The sequence below is a fragment of the Toxotes jaculatrix genome, chromosome 21 (assembly GCF_017976425.1).
Source record: "Toxotes jaculatrix isolate fToxJac2 chromosome 21, fToxJac2.pri, whole genome shotgun sequence".
Taxonomy (NCBI): domain Eukaryota; kingdom Metazoa; phylum Chordata; class Actinopteri; family Toxotidae; genus Toxotes; species Toxotes jaculatrix.
Window position 1 is genome coordinate 8,824,755 of NC_054414.1, and position 25,044 is coordinate 8,849,798.

At 42.8% G+C, this 25,044-nt stretch overlaps 3 protein-coding genes across 5 annotated transcripts; 2 read left to right on the plus strand and 1 right to left on the minus strand.

Moving 5' to 3' along the window:
• Window positions 1–671: 671 nt before the first annotated feature.
• lyrm1 (LYR motif containing 1) lies at window positions 672–3,121 on the minus strand. The gene is made up of 5 exons (XM_041067239.1): window positions 2,970–3,121; window positions 2,012–2,202; window positions 1,860–1,920; window positions 1,167–1,198; window positions 672–1,063 (listed from the first exon to the last, which is right to left on the minus strand). Exons 2-5 carry the CDS (start codon window positions 2,168–2,170, stop codon window positions 950–952), a joined length of 366 nt encoding a protein of 121 aa, XP_040923173.1. The 5' UTR covers window positions 2,171–2,202; window positions 2,970–3,121; the 3' UTR covers window positions 672–949.
• A 180-nt stretch (window positions 3,122–3,301) lies between these two features.
• dcun1d3 (defective in cullin neddylation 1 domain containing 3) lies at window positions 3,302–9,705 on the plus strand. The gene is made up of 5 exons (XM_041067238.1): window positions 3,302–3,798; window positions 4,955–5,037; window positions 5,297–5,347; window positions 5,516–6,072; window positions 7,627–9,705. Exons 4-5 carry the CDS (start codon window positions 5,627–5,629, stop codon window positions 8,168–8,170), a joined length of 990 nt encoding a protein of 329 aa, XP_040923172.1. The 5' UTR covers window positions 3,302–3,798; window positions 4,955–5,037; window positions 5,297–5,347; window positions 5,516–5,626; the 3' UTR covers window positions 8,171–9,705.
• A 171-nt stretch (window positions 9,706–9,876) lies between these two features.
• Window positions 9,877–24,933, plus strand: LOC121201343 (katanin-interacting protein). 3 transcript variants are annotated; one of them, XM_041067137.1, is made up of 29 exons: window positions 9,877–10,007; window positions 10,579–10,696; window positions 12,007–12,095; window positions 12,338–12,513; window positions 12,934–13,046; window positions 13,148–13,249; window positions 13,409–13,558; window positions 13,811–14,051; window positions 14,347–14,478; window positions 14,695–14,846; window positions 15,038–15,144; window positions 15,430–15,526; window positions 15,645–15,854; window positions 16,162–16,299; window positions 17,303–18,158; window positions 18,323–19,090; window positions 19,183–19,391; window positions 19,695–19,773; window positions 19,872–20,049; window positions 20,144–20,309; window positions 20,763–20,929; window positions 21,026–21,090; window positions 21,222–21,332; window positions 21,896–22,035; window positions 22,136–22,237; window positions 22,333–22,493; window positions 22,685–22,711; window positions 23,056–23,141; window positions 23,233–24,933. In XM_041067137.1, exons 2-29 carry the CDS (start codon window positions 10,685–10,687, stop codon window positions 23,289–23,291), a joined length of 4,893 nt encoding a protein of 1,630 aa, XP_040923071.1. In that variant the 5' UTR covers window positions 9,877–10,007; window positions 10,579–10,684; the 3' UTR covers window positions 23,292–24,933. The 3 variants fall into 3 exon arrangements, with proteins under 3 accessions (XP_040923071.1, XP_040923070.1, XP_040923072.1); XM_041067136.1 differs by having other exon boundaries at window positions 9,900–10,007; window positions 10,543–10,696; XM_041067138.1 differs by lacking the exon at window positions 22,685–22,711 and having other exon boundaries at window positions 9,900–10,007; window positions 10,543–10,696.
• The last annotated feature ends 111 nt before the right edge of the window (window positions 24,934–25,044 follow it).

A 25,044-nucleotide genomic window follows, 5' to 3' on the forward strand; every position in this document is an offset into this window, starting at 1 on the left:
TTCCACACTGTGGGATCAATAAAGTCTTATCTTATCTCATCTTATCTTAACTATGACCTGGATGAATGAGAACTTACACAGATACAGTTTTTCATTTCCAGCTTTATCTCCTCTCTGTTCCTGTTTTGTTGCCTTGCACAGCACTTCATAAAATCAGCTTCATGTTGATATTCCACGTGCACAGACGTCTGTTATGCCAAAAATGTACTGTACAGTAAAAGGCCCTTGTATTTTACATCTTTTAGTTCCTTTATGTTTTTCTCACCCAGTCCTTCCTGTTTTTTCAGAACTTTATAGGAAGTTCATCATCTGCATGTGCAACATATAAGTAACAAATGACTTGTTTCCCAACTTCCTGTGTGCCAACACTGAACTTTGTTTCACATCATCTCCATGATTAAACAGGCTACAGAGGTGGAAAAGCAGAAGAGTGGGGGAGGTTCTTAAAAAAGGATGCATGCTGGGAGAGAAACGTTACTATGAGTGAGTCTCAAAGATCCTATATCGATACTACATGAATCTTTCATATTCACAAATTTATTGCCAGAACATTAGACTTTAAGACAACTTTCTTTAATTGAAATGAATGTATTTTAAAGACCAAAGTTTATCACTACATGGTTCTATTTGATACAGAAAAAATGTGAATTGTTTATTACAACTTTTATTACAACACCGAAAAATAAATAACATATAAAAGTTGCCCTTATATTACAGATCAAACCACAGTGAAAGCACAGAAGCTGGCACTCCTCTGCTACAATAAGAACTTATGTTTACGCATTTTACAGTAAAAAACAAATGACAATGAAAAATGGCTTTTCCCTGAATAACAGGTGCATCAGTGAGTGCTTGCAACAACTCAGCCCGTGAGATCAGCTTGTGCCTGCACTCCAGTTTCCTGTCCTTGGTAACTTGAACTCGTGGTGAGGATGGGTGAGCTCAAGCATCAGGTCTCGTCATGTGACTGTAAGTAAATTGGCTTGGCCTGCTTCCTCAGGCGCTGCTGTGCTCGCAGCTTCCTGCCCTTCTGAGTTGCCAGTCCCAGGGGTGGTAAGTACGTCTATGGGAACATTCATAAAACAAAATAAATGAATAAAATGTATCATCAACACAATACCCTACACAAACAGCAATAAAGGTTGGTTCGATAAATGGTAACTTACAGCCCTTGGATATGGGTTCCTGTAATGTAGACCTGTGAAGAAGATAATAATAAAACCTTGAAAACATATTACTCTTTTAGAACAAAGCCTATAATCCAGCATAGTCCTACCCAAAGCATCTGATTCCCTTATGGATGATTTCTGAGGTGTTAATTTAAACTGTACTTTCTTATTTACTCCTTTCAAAGATGCAAGAGGGAAAAAATAATTTCAAATCTTTCTGCACAGTTCTTAACAGCAGGCTTATATTTCACTTAACTGTTGACAATATAAACCCTGCTCATGCTGATGGTTCTGTTTTTTTTCTGCCTTTTCTTTTGTCAGCAACATTCAGATCATCAGGTCAGTGTTTACACCTCTGCTTACTCAGGCTGAAACACTCAAAACTTTCACATGAACTGAACAGTCACTCAGTGACAAATACTTTATCACATATGAAATCTGACCCAAAATGACACTGGGCTGTGCCCTCAGATTGAGATTTAGGTTGAGACGGCAGTTTCGTTCACCTAATGAAAACATGACAGGATTATTTAGAGAAAAAGCAACTGTGTCACATGATTTATCACATCAGCACCTGGCAGATGTTCCACTGAATTTAGCCTGAATTTAAATCTGTGGCCATTTATCTGGGCGGGATGAAGCTTAATCAGAGTTATGAAAGGAAAACTTGGGGCATCTCTCCACTCTTACCTATTTCTATCCTTGCTTCACATTCTTCTATACACTTCTTTATGGACTCTTGATCTGTGAGCTGAAACAAAGTACACAAAAGGACTAGTTGTTAACACTGCCATAAAACTGCTGTACATTCCTTTCTGTGAGCAGAGTATTGTTGTTCACACCTGTTGGTTTTGTCTGAACAGAGTGCGGGCTTCCTGAAGTATGTATTTTCGCTCAGTCTCTGTGTCACTTGTAACTCCACTCTGTGCCTGCCAGGTTCGGGCGATGCGAAACACCCGCATGTACAGTGACAGCACCGTCCTGCGGGTGGAGGCCGTCATCTGGGATCAAAATCTGAGAAAACAGCAGGTGCCTGCCCAGTAAAAGAAATTAAGCTTTACCACATTTCAGACCCTGCTAATACTGTTATGTCATCTATTTCTTATGCCTTTCGGTGTAGCTGTAAGTTTGTGGTGATTTGATTAAACAGAGCATTTAGGAATATGCATCATGTGAATAAAACAAATAAAAACAACACAAGATCTTTTATCTGCCCCTCAGTATGTCACGGCCATCAGATTTGTTAATAATAGAACACTTGCCTTTGATTGAAGCTGTGCTTTAAGTTAATCTGCAAATAATCAAATTACCTAATCTAACTGACACGGTGAACCTAGAACATGTGAGGTCCTTGAAAGTCCGGGGCACGGGGGAAGTTGCTCGCTTTGATTGGGTTTGTAATCCAGAGTGTCCCCATCATTCAGCACTAGGTGTCACTAAACCAACACGGTGCTGTTTTCCCGAACACAGCGTTTAGTAATATTTACATGACTGACTGTAAAACATTACTTCCATGCTCTGATATGTGCTGAGATTAAAGGAAGTCTTCAGGATAATATAACTGGCGTGTTTGTATGAATTGTTGTTTTCTTATACTTCGCTTATACATCACTTGTTAGCATGAAGCTAGCTCTCCTTGAGCCTTCAGACATGACAGCACCAAAATGAGCCTCTGCTGTTTCAGAGAACGGGGTTAAATTATTAGCGGGGTGAGAGAGCCACAGTCACATTAACGATTTGCATTAGCGTTATCGCTCATTATCATTTACAGTTTACCTGACAGCACAAACTTTGACCTACCGAGTGTGTCTGAAGAAGAAGCTAGTTCTCCAGCAGCTTGCTAGGGCAACAGAAACACATTTGTCGACTGGTGATGACGTTTACAAAGGGTGCAAAGAAGCAACGAAAAATAAACTCATAAATGACGGATTCTGCTATTATTGTACTCAAAGTTGGATATATCTCAGCTGTTTAAATCATTAGCTACAGCTCTACAACTGACTATTAATAGACCCGGTTTAAGCCTTTTTAAATTAGTTACAAAGGGATTTTCACACATTTTCCAGTGTTCGCTTTATTCTCTGAAGGCTCTGTAAAATGTCATCGTCAAAACACGTGACTTAGTAATTGTTTCTGTAATAACTTAAACATCTGGATGTAGTGTAGTATTTACAAGAACATCCCTTTGTTAGAATGAAGAGATTTATCCTGTCGTTGCCACCGCAGAGATGAAGATCAGCTGTTGGAGGAAGTGATGCAGGAAAATGCCCATAATGTAGCTGCACTCAATGACTAAAAGGGGGAAGCACAAAGAAACTGGCTGCTGTAGTCCGAGGTGGTCTTTTAACTCTCTTCAAAGAGCGAACACATTTCAAAATGGATTCAAAGCACACTCTGATTTCTAGTCTTTTACTTATTTTTTATTTCTAAAAGCGGAGAAGAATGCAATATTGATGTGGAAGTTTTTTTGTCAGCTGCCAGCTAGTTAGCTAGCTTTGAGTTAACGCGACGAGTTTGCCTCAGTTCGCTTCTGCTCGTAAACGCTGGCCAACTTGCTAACAACTTAGTGTGTACTGGCATTCCCGGAGTGATGTACATCCAGTCCCACATAGTACGGTTTTCCATAAAGGTAAGTTTCTTGACGTGGATAGTTGTGGTTTTTCTCGGTGTCTTAACCGAAAGACCTAGCTTAGCCGATAGCTAACTTTTAGTTAACCGAGCTGATGCTAGCTAGCTATGGCGACGTCGCCAGGGCCAGGCAGTTTAGATGTAAATGGCCCGGCGGCGGTGATGTGTTGGGAATCGATAACAGCTTCGCAACAAGTACCACCTGAGTTAGTGAATGGTTAAATTACCAGGTGTAAATGATTATCGAAACACTGTTTACATGACATTATTTTAGTGTTGTGCATGTGCTGTTGAGCTCACTTGATCCTGTTAGTGCTCGTCACTTCCCAAAGAACATAAGTTGGTAAAAAAAAATGTTAATGCTAGCTAACGTTGGTTAATGTCAGATGTCTGAACTTAACCGAAACTGTACACAGATAACAATGGTGCAAACATCACACATTTGTATTGTAGCAGAACTTTGTTATCTCTTAGTGTTTTAGGAGCAAACAACCTAAACTAATGAATACTTTAGTGTTTCTGCTAAACTAGCATGCTAGCTTGTTGTGGATAATAATTAAGGAATTCTTATTTATAAGTAGGCCTTCACCCGTCCATCGGATACTAGTTAGGTGAAGGTAATCAGAATGGACCTGTGAGAGATTTGCCTCTACATGCCCAGTGCAATGATCAGTCATACAGTCGATTTGCTCCGATGCTGAACATGGATTTTCTTCGTTGATGTGAGACAAGAGTCGTGGCTTGACAAGATCAGTACACAAAGTAAAAGCTGGTGTCAGAAAAGTTGGATTCAAAAGTAGCTCGCATTAGGTGGATTTTAACATCAGAGCTCATGAGCTGTAATTCAGGACAAGGCTAGTCTGTTCCCTGTGAGAGGCTCCTCACTCGACACCTAGTGTTAAGAGATTTTCGACCCCAGAACCAGAGATGTTCAAGAGCTGCTTAAGTGCACAGTGCACAGCATGTTTTCAGTTCAAATGCTATTAACAATCTTCGCTGTATTTATAAAGCAGTAATTGAATAATTCCGCAATAAGGAACTGTTGTGTTGTGCTCAAATTACATATTCATGGCGTGTTGACTAAAATGGTCCTGCAGGTTGGGGAACGATGAGCTATCACTTTCTGCTTATGATGACAAGATAATGTGTCTTTTCAGCATTGCGGATGTCAAGGTCACAATGATGGAGCAGAATAGAAAGACACTTTGATCTGTGGCCGGTGCCATCTGAGGGATTGTCTGTAAGTAACCTCCTGACCTGCTCCTTTATTAGTTATCAAACACTTGATCAACTTGTACATTTTATCGTTGTAGATATGATAGCAGAATGTTTAATTGCTTTAACACGTGCACATGAAATCATCTTTGAGTAATTGAGTAGTCTGAAGAGAGATTTTGTATTTGTGCATGTTGCCGTGGTGTTATTACTCTAAATCCTTGCACTATGTAAACATTTCATGTATACATACAGACTGTTTCCCTCGGGTCTTCTCCTTGTAGGGTTTTTAAGTCTAACAGTGCAAGACCTGGATCGTGGCAGATTTGGCACAGGTAGAGTAACATACTGACTTTCAATGTTCAAAAATCCCTTTAGTTTAATTTCTTTCTACTAAGATCCACAGGAATGTGGATCTTGACCTTTTGATTATGAGCAAGACTGACTCAGTTTAGAGCTACACTCCATGATGATGAACGTTGTTAAATTGTTCTTCACCTCAGGCCTGAGGGTATGTTGAGACGTCTCGCCAGACCAGAGCAGAGGCGTCTAGGTGGTTCGGACGGGGACTGAAGGCGAGGAGGAAAGACAGACGAGGGACCAGGGAGGAAGACATGGGCCAGTGTGTCACCAAGTGTAAGAATCCGACGTCCTCACTCGGCAGCAAGAGTGGAGACAAGGACAGCAGCTCCAAGTCCCACCACAAGAAAGGTAGCAGTGCTGGTGGTGGTGGTGGCCATAAAGAAGAGCCCAGTGCCCCATGTAGCAAAGCCACCAGCGAGCTGTCGAATGGCACCAAGGCCTTAGAAGTTACTGTGGAGACACCCGTCATACCCACAGGGATGGGGGAACCACGGAAGGATGAGTTTCTGGATGGAGACGGGCTGTCATTACTACGCATCGAGGAGCTGTTCAGCTGCTACAAGGATGAACAGGAAGATGCCATCTTGGAGGAAGGCATGGAGAGGTTTTGCAATGACCTGTGCGTGGACCCAGCAGAATTTCGCGTGCTTGTCCTTGCCTGGAAGTTTCAAGCCGCCACTATGTGCAAGTTTACAAGGTAAAGTGGAGTTTGGGAGTTTTGGGGTTTTTTCACTGGTGTTTGATCATCAGGATAAACTAGCATAATCACTGCATGGTAATCAGATGTAGGTGTAAAGTGAACATTCTGATACAGATACAGATATTTACTTACCCCAGATGAAGAAATGCTGTTTTAAAAGAGACAGTCAAAATTTCCTGAGACGAAGTTCCACACTGGCACTAAGTAACACTATGTACACTGTATATTAATATAAAGCTGTTAGCTCTTAAACACATCTCTTTCAAAACTAGATTGGCTTTACTGTTTTTGACTCATATCAGGGCAAACCCAGACATGTTCTAAAAACATACTGTTGACACATCTCCACATGACCAGCACTGTATGCAAAGATCCCTGTGCATTTCCAAGTCTGTGCGAATATTACCCTTTTTCTGACCAGGCACGCTGGTCCTCAGGGTGCTGCCAATAATCAATAAAAAAAAATTTAATCTTTATTGACATGTCTGTAAATGTTTTTAGAAATGCAAGGAAAAACAGGACATCTTTAAAACTGGCCATAAATGATCACATTTAGGGGGAAGTGTTTTATAGCTGTAAGAAATGGCACACACTGAGGCTGAACTTTCAGTGTGACAAGTGGATAATTGGTTTATTAAATACAAGTGCCAATCTGTCATGATTTTAGAACAGTTCCTAATATCTAGAACTTGTGGTTAAGTGTGACGCTGCTACCACCATATTCCGGGCTTTAATAAAATATATTGTCTGATAACTGCACTTGTGGCCATTTTATAAGACAGCTTCAACTGCTCCTCCCTGAACTCTTTGACCTTTAAGTCTTCAATCTTCAGTCTTTCACTGTGCAGTGGTCCATCCATCCCACCTCAAAACACCCACTTTTTAGCTTTTCATCTAAAGACTCGCACTCTCACACACACACTGTCAGGTAGGGGGCACAGAGGAAAGCGATCCTGCTCTGTGCTCCCACTCGGCAGTTAGTTTGGGAGATGAATAGGGCTGCCTGCTGGCCGGGTCACTTGTCACTGCTCCCCCTCTCTGATTTTTAACTCAGCACTTTTCTATCCAGAGGCTTTGGACAATACCACACTCTGGTTACCGACATGTTTCATTGTCAACTGATGCTTACTGAAGCTCTTTATATTACATTTGACTTTGAAAGCCTATATTGTTGAAGGGCTCAAATGACAAAGTATATCTGCATGGGTTGAGGCCCACAACACTGAAGTGAAAATAACATTAGTCAAAGTTGCATTGAAAGCATGAACAGTTTTTGGTACTGTTTTTACATGTGTTCCTTAAGCTGCAGGGGGCCATGCCTTCTTTGTCAGTGATGTTTGCAGCGCTGTTCTAGACACACAGCCTTTTGTTTGCATTAGATGACTTCACAATGCTTATTGTTGTTTTTGACAAATTTAGCTATTAGTTAGCTCTGGTGCTGTTCCTATAGCTTTGTTGAAAAGTACGCTCTTTGCTTCTGGGCCACATCATCTTGACTGAACTGGTCCAATATTATTCTGATGTCCTGTCCGGTTTTCTCTGTGTCATCAGGAAGGAGTTTGTTGAGGGCTGCAAGGCCATCCAGGCAGACAGCCTCAAAGGCATTTGCTCACGTTTCCCATGCATGCTGCTGGAGGCTCAGGGCGAGGAGAACTTCAAGGACTTGTATCGGTTCACCTTCCAGTTTGGCCTGGACGCTGAGGAGGGCCAACGGTCTCTGCAGCGCGAAATTGCCATTGCCCTGTGGCGCCTGGTTTTCACCCAGGACACACCTGTAATCCTGGAGCGCTGGCTGGACTTCCTAGCGGAGAACCCCTCAGGTATTCGGGGCATCTCAAGGGACACGTGGAACATGTTCCTGAACTTCACCCAGGCGATTGGGCCTGACCTGAGCAACTACAGCGAGGACGAGGCCTGGCCCAGCCTCTTTGACACCTTTGTGGAGTGGGAGTTGGAGCGCAGGAAAAAAGAGGAGCAACAGGCACTGACGGCAAAGGAGGAAGACGAGAGGTGTACTGAGACAGAGTGTTCTCCTACCACAGATAGACTTGAAACAGAGGGAAGTCGCGGCTCACAGACGTGGGGGGGCCACTGACAAGGAAACAAGAAATATTTGTGAGGGAGGGAAGGATATGACCTATAAGTGAACTGTACATCTGTGAATCATTGGATGAATATTAGTATTACCATTACAGCTGTTCATTTCGCTCTCCTTTTCTGTTGGGTGGGATTCCTGCTTTGCAACTTTATTTTTTTGGTTTTTGAAAGGGCTCTAAGAACTGTTATGTTTTAAGCACTTCTATTTAAGTTATTGTTTTACCTTTTTCTCCTCCCATGTGTGTTTTTAGTAATTGGACTTGTGGTCCATTTTAACCTACACCTACCCACCGTAACCCAGCACAGTAAGAAAAGGCTTGATATTAAAAGCAGGCAACAGAAAGCCATAACCTTTTCCTGCAGTTGTCACATAGATAATTAATTTTTGACCTGGTAACACTGCTGAAATGTTTTGTACAAGGAAATAGTTAATAATAAATAAGAAGGGAAATTTGGGGAACCTGTATACAAATAATTTCTTACTACCAAAAACATAAGATTTATCACAAGGGTTGGTGAAATCATCTCAAATGGACTAATCTAGATAGATTGTATGCTTTTATCTTGCAGTGCTGTGAGGATGAATTGGTTGCACTGGTATTGCCTTCAGACCTGTTGCCCTGAAATGACATGGCAAACAGTAAATTGATTACAATTGCGTCACAAGGGCGTTTTTATTTTTTAAATTAATACAAGTGACATTTACATTTGCATCTATAATTCATTAAAGTTGCAATATCCATTTAAAACCCAAGTTGATTTCCATAGTAACACACCCACCTTCTCTTCTGTGTTGAGTGTTTTTGAGTGCTACTAGTGCAGTGAGCAGCTTAGCTTGTTTAAGCAGCTGGCTGTGCTCCTTTTTGACCTCTAGCATCTCCCATTTTGACGTCCACCTATTTTCAAGAAGCGGTTAAGTGTATACACCACAATGGCGCTGGCTTATCTCAGATGCCTCATTGATCTCATCTTAGGAAATCTGTAACATGACAAATGGGCTAAAGCTAGGTCTTGGTCATTTCTGGACAGAAGATGCCTAAACCTGCGTTACATTCAGGACCATTACACTGGGTGACACACAAAGCTTATATTGTTTACCTTCAGGAGTTTGAGTCTTCACATCCTTGAACTGCTATACAAAAAAATAGTGTGCACACTTCACAAGTAATGTTGATTGCTGCTGGTGATGGTTGTAATTGATTGCACAAAAACCAATGGCATGCTAAGTCTATGCTATACTTGCAACGCTTTGCAGAAAGATCGATGTCAACCACATTATTTCCATTTTAAACCTTTTCCAAACTGTAGATTGATCTTAAGTATAGCCTAGAGTGTTTTTGGGATGAGTGAATGAGTGTTAACTAGACATGCTGGCTAATCAAGAGTCTGTGATATGGGTCCAGTGTGGTAAGAGGATTGTCATAACCTGATCTGTTTTGGTTTACATCTACAATGGTTTTATTTCAGACCCCCTTCGTCCTTTTTATATTAAAATGTATTGATTTATAATAATAAAAACAGTGTTGAACTTTTGATTGTTGACCGTGAAAATGTGTGTGATTTTTTTTTTTTTTTTTTCCTTTTAATCTCTCCCCTTGCTGAATATCATAATTTGCACACCAGTGTCTTCAGTGCTCCAGTAAGTGTGGCTCAGCAGTATGAGGTTTTGTGCAGGCTTGGGGGGGCGCGTGTCTAACACTGATGCGGCTGTCTCTATTGGTTGGACGGCTATCCTGGTTACCAACCAACACAACGCGCTGGGCACAAGAGAAAACACAGAAAAAAGTCATTCATTTTAAAGCAAATGGCTAACAAAGTCCCATTTTACGCGGGCAGTAAGTATTTTCATAGTATTTATTAGAACAGGGGCAAAGGTTGTTCAAGAACATGGGCTCTGAAGCCAGTATTGTGTCATTTCTTGTTAGCTAGGTAACTCGTTAGCCTTTCAGTTTGTTGTTAGCGTGAATGCTAGCTCAACTTAGCTGGTGAGCCGCTTGCTAGCGTTACCTTTGCCGCTAACCCTAGTTGATAATTTGTCCGCTAAACGGTTAAATTGTAATGATACTGGAAACTGTCTGAAAGCCGTAGCTTGCTCTTTAACGCTAACATTGTCAGCCAAAGCTAGCGTGTTAGCAAAGAATGCTGTCCAAATTAAGATGTCAAACGTTACCACCCATACAGTATGTCATCTCCCTGCAGGAGTACTCAGGTCAACGATGTGTTAAGCTGTTTAAAATTAGGCGAAAACGTGGTTAAAATAATCTGGTTAACGGTTGGCTTTGAATCAGCAGATGTTATGTATTAGTTCTGCGGGTGGGGCGACATTTTTAAACGAACTGCATTCAAGGTAATTTAGGTTTCATGTCACAGGTAACCTTGGGGTTCTCATCTGTGTCCCCCCCACAGTGATAATCTAACACAACACGAATTTCAGTGATAGTTTTGAAAAGTGATCGAGCCTCTCCGAAATATGGGATAGGATTATGTGAACAGCATCATCTGCATCCGCACAATGGACAACGAGGTAAACACAGATCGCTTTATGTAACTGCTCATCTGCTCTGCCAGTAGTTTTAAGTTCACATCATCTGTCATTTTATCTGACATGAAACACTATCAAGAAGCTCTCTTTAATTCCCAGGGCATTAATTATATGCATTAATGCGTACCATATTTTCCAGCGGTGTCTTAGCTGTCACTCTGTTTCTCTATAGTCTGTCACTAACAAGTATTCTGTATTCTTCCTTCAAATTTCTTTGATTCTCTTCTGCTCCTGACACTGACAGATGCTGTAGCCTAGTTGACTTATAGACTCTAAGTAAGGGCTTTGTTATTTCTTTGCTCGTCTTGCATGATGATTTATTTAATATAAAATGGAATGGCATGAGCTGTGGGTGACTGTCTTATGCAACTAACTGATGCTCCTTGCACTACACGCTTATCTAATTTACCACTGGCTGACGGTCAGGGGGATTTTAGGTCTGAAGCAAGCAGCCATCTGATGTCTTAATAGAAGTGATTTAACTTTAGCTGAATCCACCGATAGCTGGATTGTTGCCATTATCAGTTGTTAGTCACTCTCTGGTTACATGACACTTTAAGTGACGGTTCACATCATAGATTTGTGACACATATTGTTAATGCTAGTTTCTTTGAAAGGGCTGCTTTTCATATATTAAGCAGGGGCACATTATTGCAAGATGTAATAGCTCTTGTTCCCGTCACTCTGCTCACATCTAATGAATACAGGGTAGGACCACCTTTCAGAGAAGAGGCTGAATTTGTCAAGGCACAGCCACTTAAAAGTGTTGGATTTATTCCAGAGGGATCTTGATCCACGCTGAGTCGGTAGTTTAACTCAGTTAATGCATACTTTTCAGCACTGCCGTTTGCTGTGATCACTACTCTGCCACCTCCTCTCAAATATGAACATCTGCAGGCCATTAGAGTTGATCCTGAAATCATCTCGAGTAGATGGTGTGTTATTCTGCATAATCAAATTAGACTAGTGTCTACAAAGGGATGCACCTGCACTCCAACAATATTTCGGTTTGTAATCGTGTTTACAATTGATGATCAGTTCTTATTAAGAATTTGACACACTGCATGCTATGTATTGATGCTTTATTTAGTCAAGATTGGAGTAGCAAGTTGTTTGCATAAATTTTGTGATGTACTGAATAAAGTGTATATTGATTGTGGTTTGTGATCGTGAATAGCTGTGCAACAGTGAGGTGTATTGTGGCAGTCTGTTTTCTTCAAACAGCTGATGTAGGCTTTTCTGACACTGCTTTGTATGTTTGTGTGTGTGTATTTATACTGGTGTTCTTGAAGGAGAGCAAGACGTGCCAAGGAGAGAAGCCTGCCTCTGCTGTGGATGACACTCTGAATGAATATTTAATTGCCCTCCAGCACAAAAACAGGTGAAGTGTGAGCACAGGCTGTTGGAGAGAGACAGATAAGATTTCACAGAGGAGATATACAACTCCTCCGTGACTTTCAGTGCTTCCTAATAGGAGCACTGATTGGTTCTTTGCTTTTAGGCAGAAGAATAGCTAGAACATGTGTGGAGTTCTCTTTATTTAAGCCTTCTCAAAACTGACATACACAGCCAGATTTATATTCAAGATTTTATCAGTAGTCACCAGTTTTCTTCCCTCCTCAGGATCCTAAAGCGCCTTAAAACCAAAGACCCCAGGGAGATAGAGCTGGAACGGCTTGAGCAAGGTTTTTCCATTTATCTTAACGGAGCCAATGCTGAAGCCAGTAGGAAGCAGCCCAAGAGCTCTAGTCACAAGTCTGTCACCTCCCCACCTGCTTGGAGGCCTGCACGCACCGCAGGTATGTAGTTGATGGCCCAAAATAAACCTACAGACTCTCAACAGTAAAAACTTCTTATGTAAAACCTCATAATTTTTTTACCCCTCAGCTGTGTGGGGAGATATATAGTTCATGAGTCTTTCTTACACTGAGATCAAAGGTAGCGCCTCATACTCTATTCTTGTTGCTTTTGTCATCCACCAGACCATATGGAATTCAGCTAATATCCACCACTCCTCGCCTTGTAGTTTACATGGCATTTTCCAATGCCGTGTCCCAGTGAATAAATGATAGTGACAGTTGTAGCTGGCAGCCAGTTTTCTGTCCTTCCTCTATGTGCTGTGGACCATCTGCGTATGTGACTGTGTGTTCCTTCTCCTCTGAGGCAATAGTCTGTTGCACACTGCTCATGTTCCTTTCTGTGCTGTGACTCATCGGCAGATGTCTGTAGAAGTGCCCACCAGTTAACCGAAGATAGCTGTAATCCGGAGCAGACTCACAGGAAGAGGAGCCACACTGCTCCAGGAAAGGTCCAGAGGAAAGAATGGGTGCAGGTAAAGGCTTCTGACTTCTAAATATTTCAAAGCTTGATTGTGTAAATATTTTATAATGAAAGTACACACATTAAATATTTCCTCTTTTGTCATCTGTGCAGAACTCTGTCAAAATTCGAACAGAGGAAGGTCCAAGTTTGCAGATATCTCCAGAAAAGCGCTACTCTGAGGATTTTGAGCCTTATGAAAGCGTAGACATGGAGGTAGTGTGAAGACATAACGATGCCTACCAAGCCTGTGTGTGTGGGTGTTTTTGTTTTTTTTAAAGGGGAGGGCTATGTGTCAGATGCAGCTGTCTGTACTACTTAGCATCTCTCTGTCTCTGCCATTTCCCCTCTGTCCAATCTCTGTGTTTCATGCAGAGCTCCAGTCCACGCTCTCCTCGTAGTCCCTGCTCCCCAAGGGGCGCATGCAAGGTGTCACGCTCCTTCAGCTCCAGGCCTGAGAGCCAAGGAGGCCAAGCAAGCCAGGAGCACAGCGAGAAGGTGCTTCTCAACCTTGAGGAAGTGAAGGTGAGCGGATAAAGAAATATGCACATTGTTTTATTTCACCTTGTCATGGTGGCATGAGATGAAGTGAATCATCTAAATTTGTTTCATGCTCATGGGTGTTAATTTATGAGGTTTTTTTTCAGTGCTTGTCACACAAATCAAAGGAATGCTTAAACTGTCAGCATGCATGTGCATGCATTTGCACCAGTGAGTGCTTACTCTGATGGCTTTGTGCATGGATGCCTACATAAACGCTGACCTTTTATAAACTAGGTTCTGCGTCGGAGCCTGGAGGTTAGCATGCGGCGGAGCAACCGCGGCTCCGCGGGGGAGGAGTCAGACGAAGAGTGGGTGGAGGAGCAGATTGAGAGGGAGGAGAGCACTGAGAGTCTGGATGAACTGGGGCTACCTCTTTCATCCTCCAAGTCCTCCTCTAACCCTCGGCCCAGTGGCTCCCACAGCCATTTTGACTCCGCAAACCTCATTGTCCTGGACTTTGGACCCTCACCTAAAGGTAGGCTACAGCATCCAGCTTCATGTGTATACTTCTTATTGATTTTTAGGTTGAGTCTTAATTGTCCAGAGTGGTTTCATCTCCTCCTTATCTGCTTCATCAGTGCTGACCAGTACACAAGGAGAATAAGCAAGTACATTAGCTGTTACTGAGTGGTACAGCTGCTGTGTTTGTCAGCACATGGAATGCAGAATGAGTGTGACACCTTTATGCTTAAGCCACAGTATTTACCATCTGAAAATGTTCATGAGTTTGTTACTAAGACACAAATTGTCCACTTTTTCCTTTGTTTTAGGCCGTAAGATTGAACGTTCTCTGTCTGCAAAAAGGAAAGAAAATATCGACACCTTTATACCCACCAAGCCTATGTTGGTGAAGAGCAAGACATTAGATAGACCACCATCAGAAGAGAGCTGGGATGGTCAGAGTAAGTCTTTTAATATTTTTTAAAGTATGGTCAAGGCAAAATGTTCACATTTGAAAAGACCTGAAAGTCCTAATTTACAAGCTCTAAAATTTATAAACTTCTTATTTCCAGTTTTTAAATAAATCTCCTGATACAAACCCTTTGAAAAATGTGTCTATAAAGGTTGGGTAGATGCATGGTTGTTGCTAGGAAAAAAAAAAGTCCTTCTTCCTTAAGGGCCAAGAAGTCGAGTGGAAAGGTCCCTGTCAGCGACCAGAAAGGCTTCTGTTGAGGAGCAAGATTCAGAGGAGATGGTGTGCAGGGTGCGCCATGCCATCCAGAGAGAAAATGACCCTGTGCAGAGTCCTGAGCTCTTCAGTCGCAGCACGGTCAGCCTGCCCCACACTTCACTTTTCACATCTTTACTCCTCACTTAAGCCAGTAGCTATTACAAATAATTTCTCGACTATTAACAGTTGCTTTATGATGATCTGCGTCCACCCATAACTCTTTTAATACACCGATAGTTCTGGATTTTTATTTATCTCTGACTCTTCCATTCTGCTTCCTCTGCATCCAGGGCAGGGCACACCAGATAATAAATGGCTTAGTGCACCACAACACCTACGACAAGACTGAGAACAGCGTCACTTTGGCCATGCAGAGGATCACTCTTATGGGCCCCAGGTATGTCGACAGAATATGACACTTAAACACACAGGTAGCGTGTGTACATTCTGTCTCTTGAGGGGTAGAAGGACACCCGGAGTGTCATGCAGTGTTAGAGCAAATATAATAGTATTTTATAGAAACTAATAGGAACAGAAATTTATGGTGTGGGTGCCCTCTGACCTTGAGGAATTATTTATCAGCTTAGCTGCCACAGTGTTCACAGCCATCCCTCACTACTAATATGAAGGTCAGGGACAACAGGCAAGGCAGCAGAGCTGAGGGTGTCATTCTTCTGTTCAGGCAACAACAGAAACTGCTGACAGCCTTGGAGAAACTCGAAGCTGGACCCAGCTACAACATTCCTCAGAGTGTCAAAACAGACTACAGCAAGCAGCCGGTGAGTCAGTCTCACTGTCTCACAGCCCAGAATGAATAATCCTGATACTGCTGGGTGTGATACTGACATACTGTAATTGTACAGGAGCACTTGTGAATCATTTGTGTTGTCATTGCAGAGAAGGCAGTCCTCACCAGAGGTCACGCCGGCATTTTATATCACAATGGAGATCCTGTCAAACTGGGGGAACGCGTTGCAGGTCGGGCTGACTGAGTTGCAGTTCTTCTGCCTCAGAAACAAGAAGCTGTACGTGTCGGCTCATGACCTAGACATCAGGAACGCTGACTACCCGGGGAATCTGGGTGCGCTTGTCAACGGAAAGGTGAAGGTGAGTCTCTGCTGCCTCAGCGTCCTGTTTGAATGATTTCTACTTGTACGTAGGCACAAATTAAATCTGTATCACCAATTAAACTGTGACCTTTTGAATTTCCTCAGCCTTGTCTTACACATTGTCCTCTGTGTCCCTCCCATTGTCCTGCATTTTTACATATTTACTGTTGAACATGTACAAAACCTTTGTTGTGTAGTGCACAGATGCAGATGCACATGCAGCCATCGTTAATATTATTAATTACGCCTGTGCTTGTACTGCTTTCTGTTGTGTAAAAGTCTGTCTAATCTCTTGGGGTTGGCAGACCACCAAAGAGCGTCACATGTGGACGTGTCCGTTCCACCCTCCCATCCAGCTCTACTTCATCATCAGGAACACGGAGCGCTCCCCAGACTTTGGAATATCTCGCATCAAAATCTGGAACTACAACAGAGGCCTCAATGTATGTGCTTCTTATTTCTATTTATGTGCCATTACAGTATATAAAATGTTGAATTGTTAAATAGCATTTGTTCAACACAAGTACAATCTGTTCCATCTCTCTGGCTCAGAGATTGTTCATTTCCATGTCTGCAGCAAGCCCATAAATCCTTCATTCTTGTGTGTTGTCACTATAATACCTGGTGACTGTATTGGCGTGGCTACGTCAGGGGTGTGGTTCTCTTTAAGCAGTGGCTGGCTGAGCTGCCAGTCAGTCTGTCCAAATGTGGAACAGTGAGAGATTAGCCCCAGAGGATTAGTGTGAGGGGAAACGTGGGCTTCTGCCTTTCAACCTCACTCCCGTTCATAAAGGGGTACAAAGACCCCAGCGTATCTCTTTCTATGTTACTGCAGCTGTCTAGAATTACTTGATGTCTTGAACCTTGAAGGTAAGGAGCTCTTGGTGGGATATAGGTTCTAGTCCGATCTGGGTTTACGGTGGTTCACTGTCTGGAGGATCAAGCAGATTTGAGTTGGGTTCCAGCCATTTCTTCATGGCAGCCATGACTTGGTGTCTGTGAGTGTGCTAATTACTGCTAGCTTGGAGAGCTTTTACTTTGCATGTAAAGAATAGATAAAGGAATCAATAGTGTGTGTATGAAATTTCCCAATTGATATCCTTTTTTTGCACCTTATTCTTTGGGGTTAATAATTTGTGTTGCTTTGCTTTAATTAGAATCATTATGTATTGAAATTATTGTTCAGGATACAAAAGACGTTTGATTTATTTGCATCTTAAATCTTTGGTTAAATATGTAGAATTTGTTTTGTTTAGATTTCAGACATTAAAGTCTGAATTATTTGGACATTTAACAACACATATGACATTTTGAAAGACCAATCGTGTTCAAGCTGTTAGACATGGCTGTAAGTTCAAGGTGGAGGTAACGAAATCCTTGACAGTTGCCCTTACGGGATCAACGAAGGAAATCTTTATCTAAATTAATTCCTTGTTTCTCTTTTAGGAGCTAGACATTGGTGCACGGCATATTAAGCTGTACCTCAACAGCACTTTGGTGTTCGAAGGTGAGCTGGAGAAGGGCTGCGGCAACCAGGTCTTTGACTACAGCACGACGATTGATCTCCAGGATTTCCAGGTCTCAGAGTCCTTGTTTTCCAGCCCTGTGTCTTCAAGACACAATCTGCGGGGTGTCAGCCCCCAACGCCATGAGGACAGGAATGGTGGAGAGGCCAGCAGCACCCAGCATTTGAATCTCCAGCCACATGAATCAGGGGGCCAGGCCATGATAGACATGCAGGAGAAATCACATACTCCGTTACCATCAATCTCTCCTTCACCAGTGGGGGTTTCATCTTCCTCTCGCCACTCCTCCACACAAAGAAACTCTTTTGACCTCTCTGCCTCTGAAGAGCCCCTCTCTCTCAGGCAGCAGGTGGCTCAGCCACTACCCATGGAGCAGACGGTCACCACCCAGCCGTCCTCCTCACGGGTGGCCCCCCAGTGGCTTCAGCCCCTAAACAGAGGAGCTCCAGAGGGCTGCGAGGCCAGCAGGGAGAGGCCCCGGTGGCTGGTGCCACAGCACTCCGCAGATCCCAAATCACCATCAGCCTCGTCCTCGTCAGTGCTCCCAGAGCTGCCTTGTAACCCGGGCCGGGTGTGCAGAGGGATGGAGAGGACAGTGAATGGGGGTCAGTGGAAGGCGGACTCTCTGGACCTGAGCTGTGACCTGCTGGAGGAGCTCGGGGAGCAAAAGCCAGACAGACCCATCAGCGGTCGCAGGAGTTCGTTCCGAAACAGTGCAGTAACTGCCATGCAGGCAGAGGAGCAGCACGTCAGAGCTACAGCACTGTCAAACACAGGTAGTATATTTGTGTTAGAGTAGCACAAAACATATTAACATAGTTCTTGAATTCAGTGTTTGATGATAAATGTTGAGTTACAAGAGTTCACAGCCTGATCCACAGATTGTCTTATTTTCTTTAGCTTGTTAGTAATTAATTGCAAATGTTTGTGTATTTTCCAGAGGTGCCACTGTCATTGGTGAGCACGAGCAGGAGGCAGTGCTTGTCTCGGGCCCAGCTGCACAGCCAGCAGGATGACACCCTGATGGAGTCCTGGGACTCCCTCATTAAGTTCAACCAATGCCAACGTGGACGCATCTCCAACATGGGCTTCGAAGGTGACATCTTTGATGAGTTCCTCCAGCGCCAGGGCCGTGGTCCACCCACAGTCCCAGTCAACCACTCCATGGCACCCAAGAGCCCCCTTTCCTCCTTGACCTCTCAGGGGACACCGTGTGAAGGCCCCGATGATGATCAATCCATGGAGCGGGAGGACGAGTTTGAAATCCCGGTGCTGCCACAAGGCCAAAGGCTGGTCATCAACATCCTGTCCACCTGGGGTGATCGCCACTACGTGGGCCTCAACGGCCTGGAGGTGTTCAGCTCCAGCGGGGAGCCTCTTCGGCCCGCTCACATCCGCGCTGATCCTCCAGACATTAACATCCTCCCTGCATACGGCAAAGATCCACGTGTTGTTACCAACTTGATCGATGGTGTCAATCGCACACAGGATGACATGCATCTTTGGCTAGCCCCGTTCACCCCTGGTCGTAGCCACACCATCTTCCTGGATTTTGGAGCTCCCCACCAAGTGGCCATGATCCGTGTATGGAACTACAACAAGTCCCGCATCCACTCTTTCCGAGGGGTGAAAGAGGTGGAAATGCTTCTGGACTGCAGGTGCATCTTCAAGGGAGAGATTGCCAAGGCTTCAGGGACTCTGTCTGGAGGTATCCGATCAGAACAGCCTCACTGGTTTTTATGCTCCTTTGTGTGTTTTGATCAACTTTACCTTTTTTCCCTTACGCTGCTGTCTTTGCAGGGCTGGACCAGTTTGGGGACACCATCCTGTTCACCACCGATGATGATATCCTGGAGGCTATGTCTCGTTACGATGAAACCTTCCTCAGTGAAGGCGAGGGTTCTGAGAGCCTGGTGTTTGAGGAGGAGCTGCAGAGACCACGCACAGCTGATGGAGAGGGAGAGGAAAGACCATTCACACAGGCCGGTTTCCGAGAGGAAGACCTCACTGTAAGTACAAGCTTCCATAGAAATCTCCACAGTGCTTTTTTATCACTGTGTTAATGGCAAAGTCATATACTTCTTAGTTTTGGTACCTTAATCCCAGCTGGGACAACCACCTAGCCAAGATCCAGGACATTTAAACCATCTGTTCAACAAAACCTTAAATAGGATTTCATTGTGTAAGAACCAATAGTGTTCAGCATTTCCACAGTGCTGAGAAAGGATAGCTCTAACCAATCAAGAGCACATTATTGATCACAGGAGACTGTAATACAATTGTGCTTTAAATGTACCCACATGTTTTCTTAGTTGAAACTCCACCTCAATCCCACTGTGAGCCAGTCTGAGGAGAACATGGAACTTGTTCCTGGGATGTACACTGGAAAGTGTGAGTACATAAACAATATCCTGTCATCGCATGTTCTGTTTTCTTTTACTTAGTGTTTATCTTTGGATACTTACAACAACTGTTTCCCTTCCTCTCAGGCCTTAGAATAGAGCTTCTGATGACCTGGGGTGACTCCCACTACATGGGCCTTACTGGATTGGAGGTGGTCGGGAAAGATGGAGAGAGTTTACCTTTAGACATCAGCATGATGGCTGCCTCACCCAGGGACCTGAACGACCTGCCTGAGTACGGACACGACCTGCGAACGCTTGATAAGTACGTCTAACACTGAATGTACTGCATGGTCTCAAGAAAATTCTAATATCACAACCGAAATCAAGACTCGTTATTGTCTTTTTTCACTATCCAGGCTTATTGATGGCCACAACATTACCACTGATGACCAGCACATGTGGCTGATCCCTTTCTCCTATGGAGAGCCCCACACCTTGAACATTTCTTTCAACAAGGCCCAGACCATCGCTGGACTCCGTATCTGGAACTACAACAAGTCTCCTGAGGACTCTTACAGAGGGGTGAGACCCTTCTCTGTTTGACCCAAACAGTAGTTGCTAAGATGGTGCGGTTATTTCAAAAGGCAGAGATTTTCTCTAAACAACAATAATAATAATAATAATGACAATGATACAATTAAACAATAAAAAACAAGTATAATAAATTACATTACAGTCTCAGTAGCCTCAGGTGGGTCTAGGGATCCGTTGATGTTTTTCAATATTTAATTGTCAGACAGTGTGGAAAACATCAGACCAAAATAGAATTCACACACAAAGAACTGTTTCTCATGTGTACAAATTAACAACACAAGCTTGCAAAAATGCTCAAAGCAGTGTATAGTTCACACTTAAAAAGTGATAATGCTACTCTATGATGCTACAAGGCATGGGCTAGTTTTTACCTCATGTTTTTAGAACTGACAAGAAAGGCTTTATGCAGAAGACATAGAAATCTCTATGTATCTGGTTCAGGTGAAGGTGATTCACGTGTTCGTGGACAATGTTGCGATTTCACCAACGGAGGGGTTCCTGATCAGGAAGGGACCGGGCAATTGTCACTTTGACTTTGCACAGGAAATCCTCTTCGTAGACTTCCTCCAGACGCCCACAGACAACAAGAGTGCTGAAGACTACCACAAGTAGGCACCAGAGTTTGCATTTGCTTGTACTCCTATTTCAGGAGAAAGTTTGGAATTTTGTTTCCCTAATTTATAGTTTTGTTTTTTCTTATTCAGAGGAGGCTCGAAGAAACAAGAGCAGGCCAGCATGGACTATGAAGCTCCCATCATGCCTTGTGGGTGTATCCTTTAGCACAGACTTATGGTTTGGACAACCTGTGTACCATCATGAAAATACAAAATGGAAGACCGGGCTTTATATGTGCTATACAAGATGGTTCATGTTGCATATTCCTTTAACTTAACCCATCAGTCATTTTTCAGCTGCAGCTGTTAACAACCTGGGGAGACCCGTACTACATCGGTCTCAACGGCCTCGAGTTTTACAACCAGAACCATGAGAAGATCAGTCTCAGCGATAACAGTATCCTTTCTTATGAGTTCACGTCGACCTTCTTGCATCTGTCCTCGCAAACTTGACCTCTTCACCAGTTATAATATATCAGTATTATCTGTTAGTTTTTATGTGATCCACTGGTTGCTCACTTGAGAATTTTTGGTGTAAATCCATAGACACTGAGTTAAGCTAACTGTAAATGTTAAGGTCACAAATTATGAATATTCTCCTTCATTTTATACATACTGAAATTGAACTTGTAGGAATCTGTATTATTAGTTACACCTGTTCTTTTCCTCAGAAGCTACATTGTAAATTTGGTTTAGCAAAGATTTACTACATGGTTTCCATCATAAATCTATGATGCTTGGAGTAAGCTGCTCTACTCCAAGCAGGCGAGGAGACCTAAAGAAGGGAGACATGAAAGTTTACACAACCACTCCTGTTCAGAGGACATTCAGAGGGAGGGTGCATATAGTTAATGAACTGAATTGGGGGTAAATTAATTAAACAAAATTCAATTAAACAGCTATTAAAGGAATATTACTAGGCATTAATAAATGTCTGTTCCTTAACTTTATGCCCACCAGACATCGCTGCTTTCCCAGACAGTGTGAACGTACTGGACAATGTGAGTGGTGATGTGAGGACTCCAGATAAATTAATAGATGGAGTCAACAGTACCCACGATGGAAGACACATGTGGTTAGCTCCGGTTCTCCCTGGACTGGTGAGGAAGTGTGAGAGAGAGAACGAGTGGCCACACCGCAGCCAGTGAGCACACTCAGATCAGGGTTTGCAGTTGAGCGTATTGCTTGTTTTCCACGTAGGTGAACCGTGTGTACGTCATCTTTGATCAACCAGTGACGGTGTCCATGATCAAGTTGTGGAACTACTCCAAGACACCACACAGAGGAGTGAAGGAGTTTGGGGTAAGCTGCTCTATTTTCTGTGAGCTGATGCATTCGGCTTTTTAAAACCAGATTCCAGGCAGAAAAAAAATCTCAATGTCTCTCTGTGTGTACAGCTGCTGGTGGACGATCTCTTGGTATATAACGGCATCTTGGACAGCGTAAGCCACGTGGCACGAGGCATTCTGCCCACCTGTGATCCAGTGGTGCCCTACCACACCATCCTGTTCACAGACAATGCCTACATAGCACACCGTGAGAGGAACACTGTTATCAGGTACCTACAAAAATGCAGATATACTGTATGATTGGTTTCATGGTTGATTGGTTGTGCAGTTCCCTTTACATGAAATACTCGAGAGATTGGCAGTCTGATACAGAGAATCCAAGCGATTGACAAAGAAGGTTACATTCACTGTCCCAAGTAGTGCCTTGTTTTGAACAGAGATGTGCTCTTCTCCACTTCAGCCCCCGTGGCAGCCGACACCAACAACAGTGAGTAACAGAGCCACTGAAAACCTCGTGTCAGCACCTCCCTGTGGTCAATCTCTGTATTGAAGACTCCTCCAGTGCCCTCAAATGTCCCGCCCCCAGCCATCCCACACCCTCCTTACCACACGCTTGAGTTGTGATGCCTCAGTCCCTCCTCTCTCCTTTTCTCTTTCTCCTCTGTTACCTCTCTAGCCCCATCTTTAGGCTCAAGGCCTGGACCTGCTGGCTTCAAGCTTTGTTTTCAGTCAGCCCTCCATTTTGTCTTGTCATCTGTTCCAGCTTCCCACAGGTGCAGCGAATTTGCTTAAATGTATCTGTTGTGTCTTCCCCTTCTCGCTGTGTTGCAGTAATTATGTGGAGGATCAGGATGTGAAGATGACCAATGAGAATCAGATAGTCCATCACAACAAGAAGAAACAGACAGCAGATCCGGGTGAGTTGGGGAAACAGCTGGACTTGGATTAGAGCTTTTTAGTATTTTGAAAATGTCAAAGTAAAATCTTGTTTGTTCTCCCTCAATGCAGCTCTTCGACCCAAGACCTGCATGACTGATGGTGGGAAACACGGAAAGAGGAGGTACTGAGTTACAAATGAACAGACTGACGTGGAGTCAGTGTTTATACCAAGTGAGCAAAACTGAAGGGGAAGCTGGGGGGGGTCCAGTGGCTAACTTTACTGCCACTTTCTGGTGGGTGACTTTTGAAAACCTCCCTTATGTTAAGACCTGAATCAGCCTCCCAGCCATGGTTTATAATGGCGACTTTACAGTGGCTCACATGGTCCACACTGCAGAGTACAGAGGCTACACAGATAACAATGGGTTTGCACACACACACGCACAGGTTTCCACTTTATGGTTGGATTAACTCCCTTTTCCCTTGCTGTGAAAACACACCCACACACCTACATATTATCTTGAACATGTACTGTGTCATTGCCCCGGTTGTCTATCCCACAGTGCCAGGATGAACCTGTGAGGCTGCATTTTATCAGCCCTATTATTGTGCCTAGTACTAAACACTATATCTGTGGCTGCTACTTGTGACTTTTGTGCTGCATATTTAAATGCTGCTTGTGGCGTGTAAATAAATTTAAAAAAAGAAAAGAAAAAGCTCTGAGGCCACAGAAATACACTCACGTCAGGATGCAGCTGATGCTACATCTCTTAATGAATTTTATCCACTGATGAGCTTAAACGATCAGCTCTTTGCCTAATGGGTATGAGGACTGACTAACACTCTGCACCAACCAATGCTATGCAGGCACTAATTTATATCTATTAATAATTTATATCTGTTGGCTAATATATTTTAAAGCCTAATGGTTTACTTTGGAAAACCCTTCCAGAGAGGTTTTGACCTTTGGAAGATTTATATTTATGATTAAAGTGGTCACTGAAAAGGCACAGTTGTCAGATGTTTGTACATTTCAACTAAAATAAAAAGAAAAACTGAAGATGTGCAACTTCAGAGTACGTTAACAAACTCCACACTTGAATTTTCAACATATATTTGGCTCCACATAATTAGATCAGTTTTTGTTTTTTGTTTTTTTGCTTAGCATCAAGTAGAAAAAAATGTGTTTGCAAACCAAGTGACCTTTATTAAAGTTGCTATAAGCTAGTTTTATTTATTTGTTTTTGGGGTTTTTTGAGGCAAAGATTTTTCTTGGAATTGGAAAAAAATCTACATTTTCCAGTTAAGATTTTGAGTAGATACAGTAACAAGCAACTTCTTATATGCAAGTACTATAAACTTACCTCAATTTGAGAAGAATAATCTTTAAAAAGGGATAAATATGGTTCTACTTTCACTATAATACTTGGTAGTTGGTGTTGTACTATTCATTCATTCAATATTTACTGGACTAAATTGTTGCATGGGAAAGTTTCTTCAGCATTAGCTGTTTATATCATCTTAAAATGTTAGATACGTTTGTTTGGAGAAGTTGAGCCCCAGTATAAACTATTTAATACTCCTTATACTTGAAGGGAGTGACTGTATCTGAAATGCAGTTTTATGTATTTAATTTCTGTATGTCCAGCAGCAACAGTAGCCATTACTCTGTATCGCAGTCCTGCTCTGTGGGGTGGTGGCTGTCACCCTCTGTGTAACTTTTAGTGTTTTAAAATATTTAATTATTTTTCTAATCTTGATTAATTATGTCTATTTGATGTAGATTTATTTGAATGAATAAAATAAAAAAAAGTTTCAGTTTTCTGAGAACGATCAGCTCTAGGTTGGTGGTTTAAATCCTCCTTTTTGCTGTGGGTGAATGACGCGGGTCAGATTTGTACAGTGGGCCTGTATGTTCAGAGTTTAATGTACTCTCTTGAC

Bases quoted from the DNA above. Each gene is read 5' to 3' on its own strand.
- lyrm1 (XM_041067239.1), bottom strand. From the start codon at position 2,170: ATGACGGCCTCCACCCGCAGGACGGTGCTGTCACTGTACATGCGGGTG. The intron at 1,921-2,011 runs GTGTGAACAACA...ACTTTGTTTCAG, and splicing joins TGTTCAGACAAAACCAACAG to CTCACAGATCAAGAGTCCAT. The intron at 1,199-1,859 runs GTAAGAGTGGAG...TCTTCTTCACAG, and splicing joins TGAAGCAAGGATAGAAATAG to GTCTACATTACAGGAACCCA.
- LOC121201343 (XM_041067137.1), top strand. The intron at 12,514-12,933 runs GTATGTAGTTGA...ACTCATCGGCAG, and splicing joins GAGGCCTGCACGCACCGCAG to ATGTCTGTAGAAGTGCCCAC. The intron at 14,052-14,346 runs GTAGGCTACAGC...CCTTTGTTTTAG, and splicing joins CTTTGGACCCTCACCTAAAG to GCCGTAAGATTGAACGTTCT.
- dcun1d3 (XM_041067238.1), top strand. From the start codon at position 5,627: ATGGGCCAGTGTGTCACCAAGTGTAAGAATCCGACGTCCTCACTCGGC. The intron at 6,073-7,626 runs GTAAAGTGGAGT...CTGTGTCATCAG, and splicing joins ACTATGTGCAAGTTTACAAG to GAAGGAGTTTGTTGAGGGCT.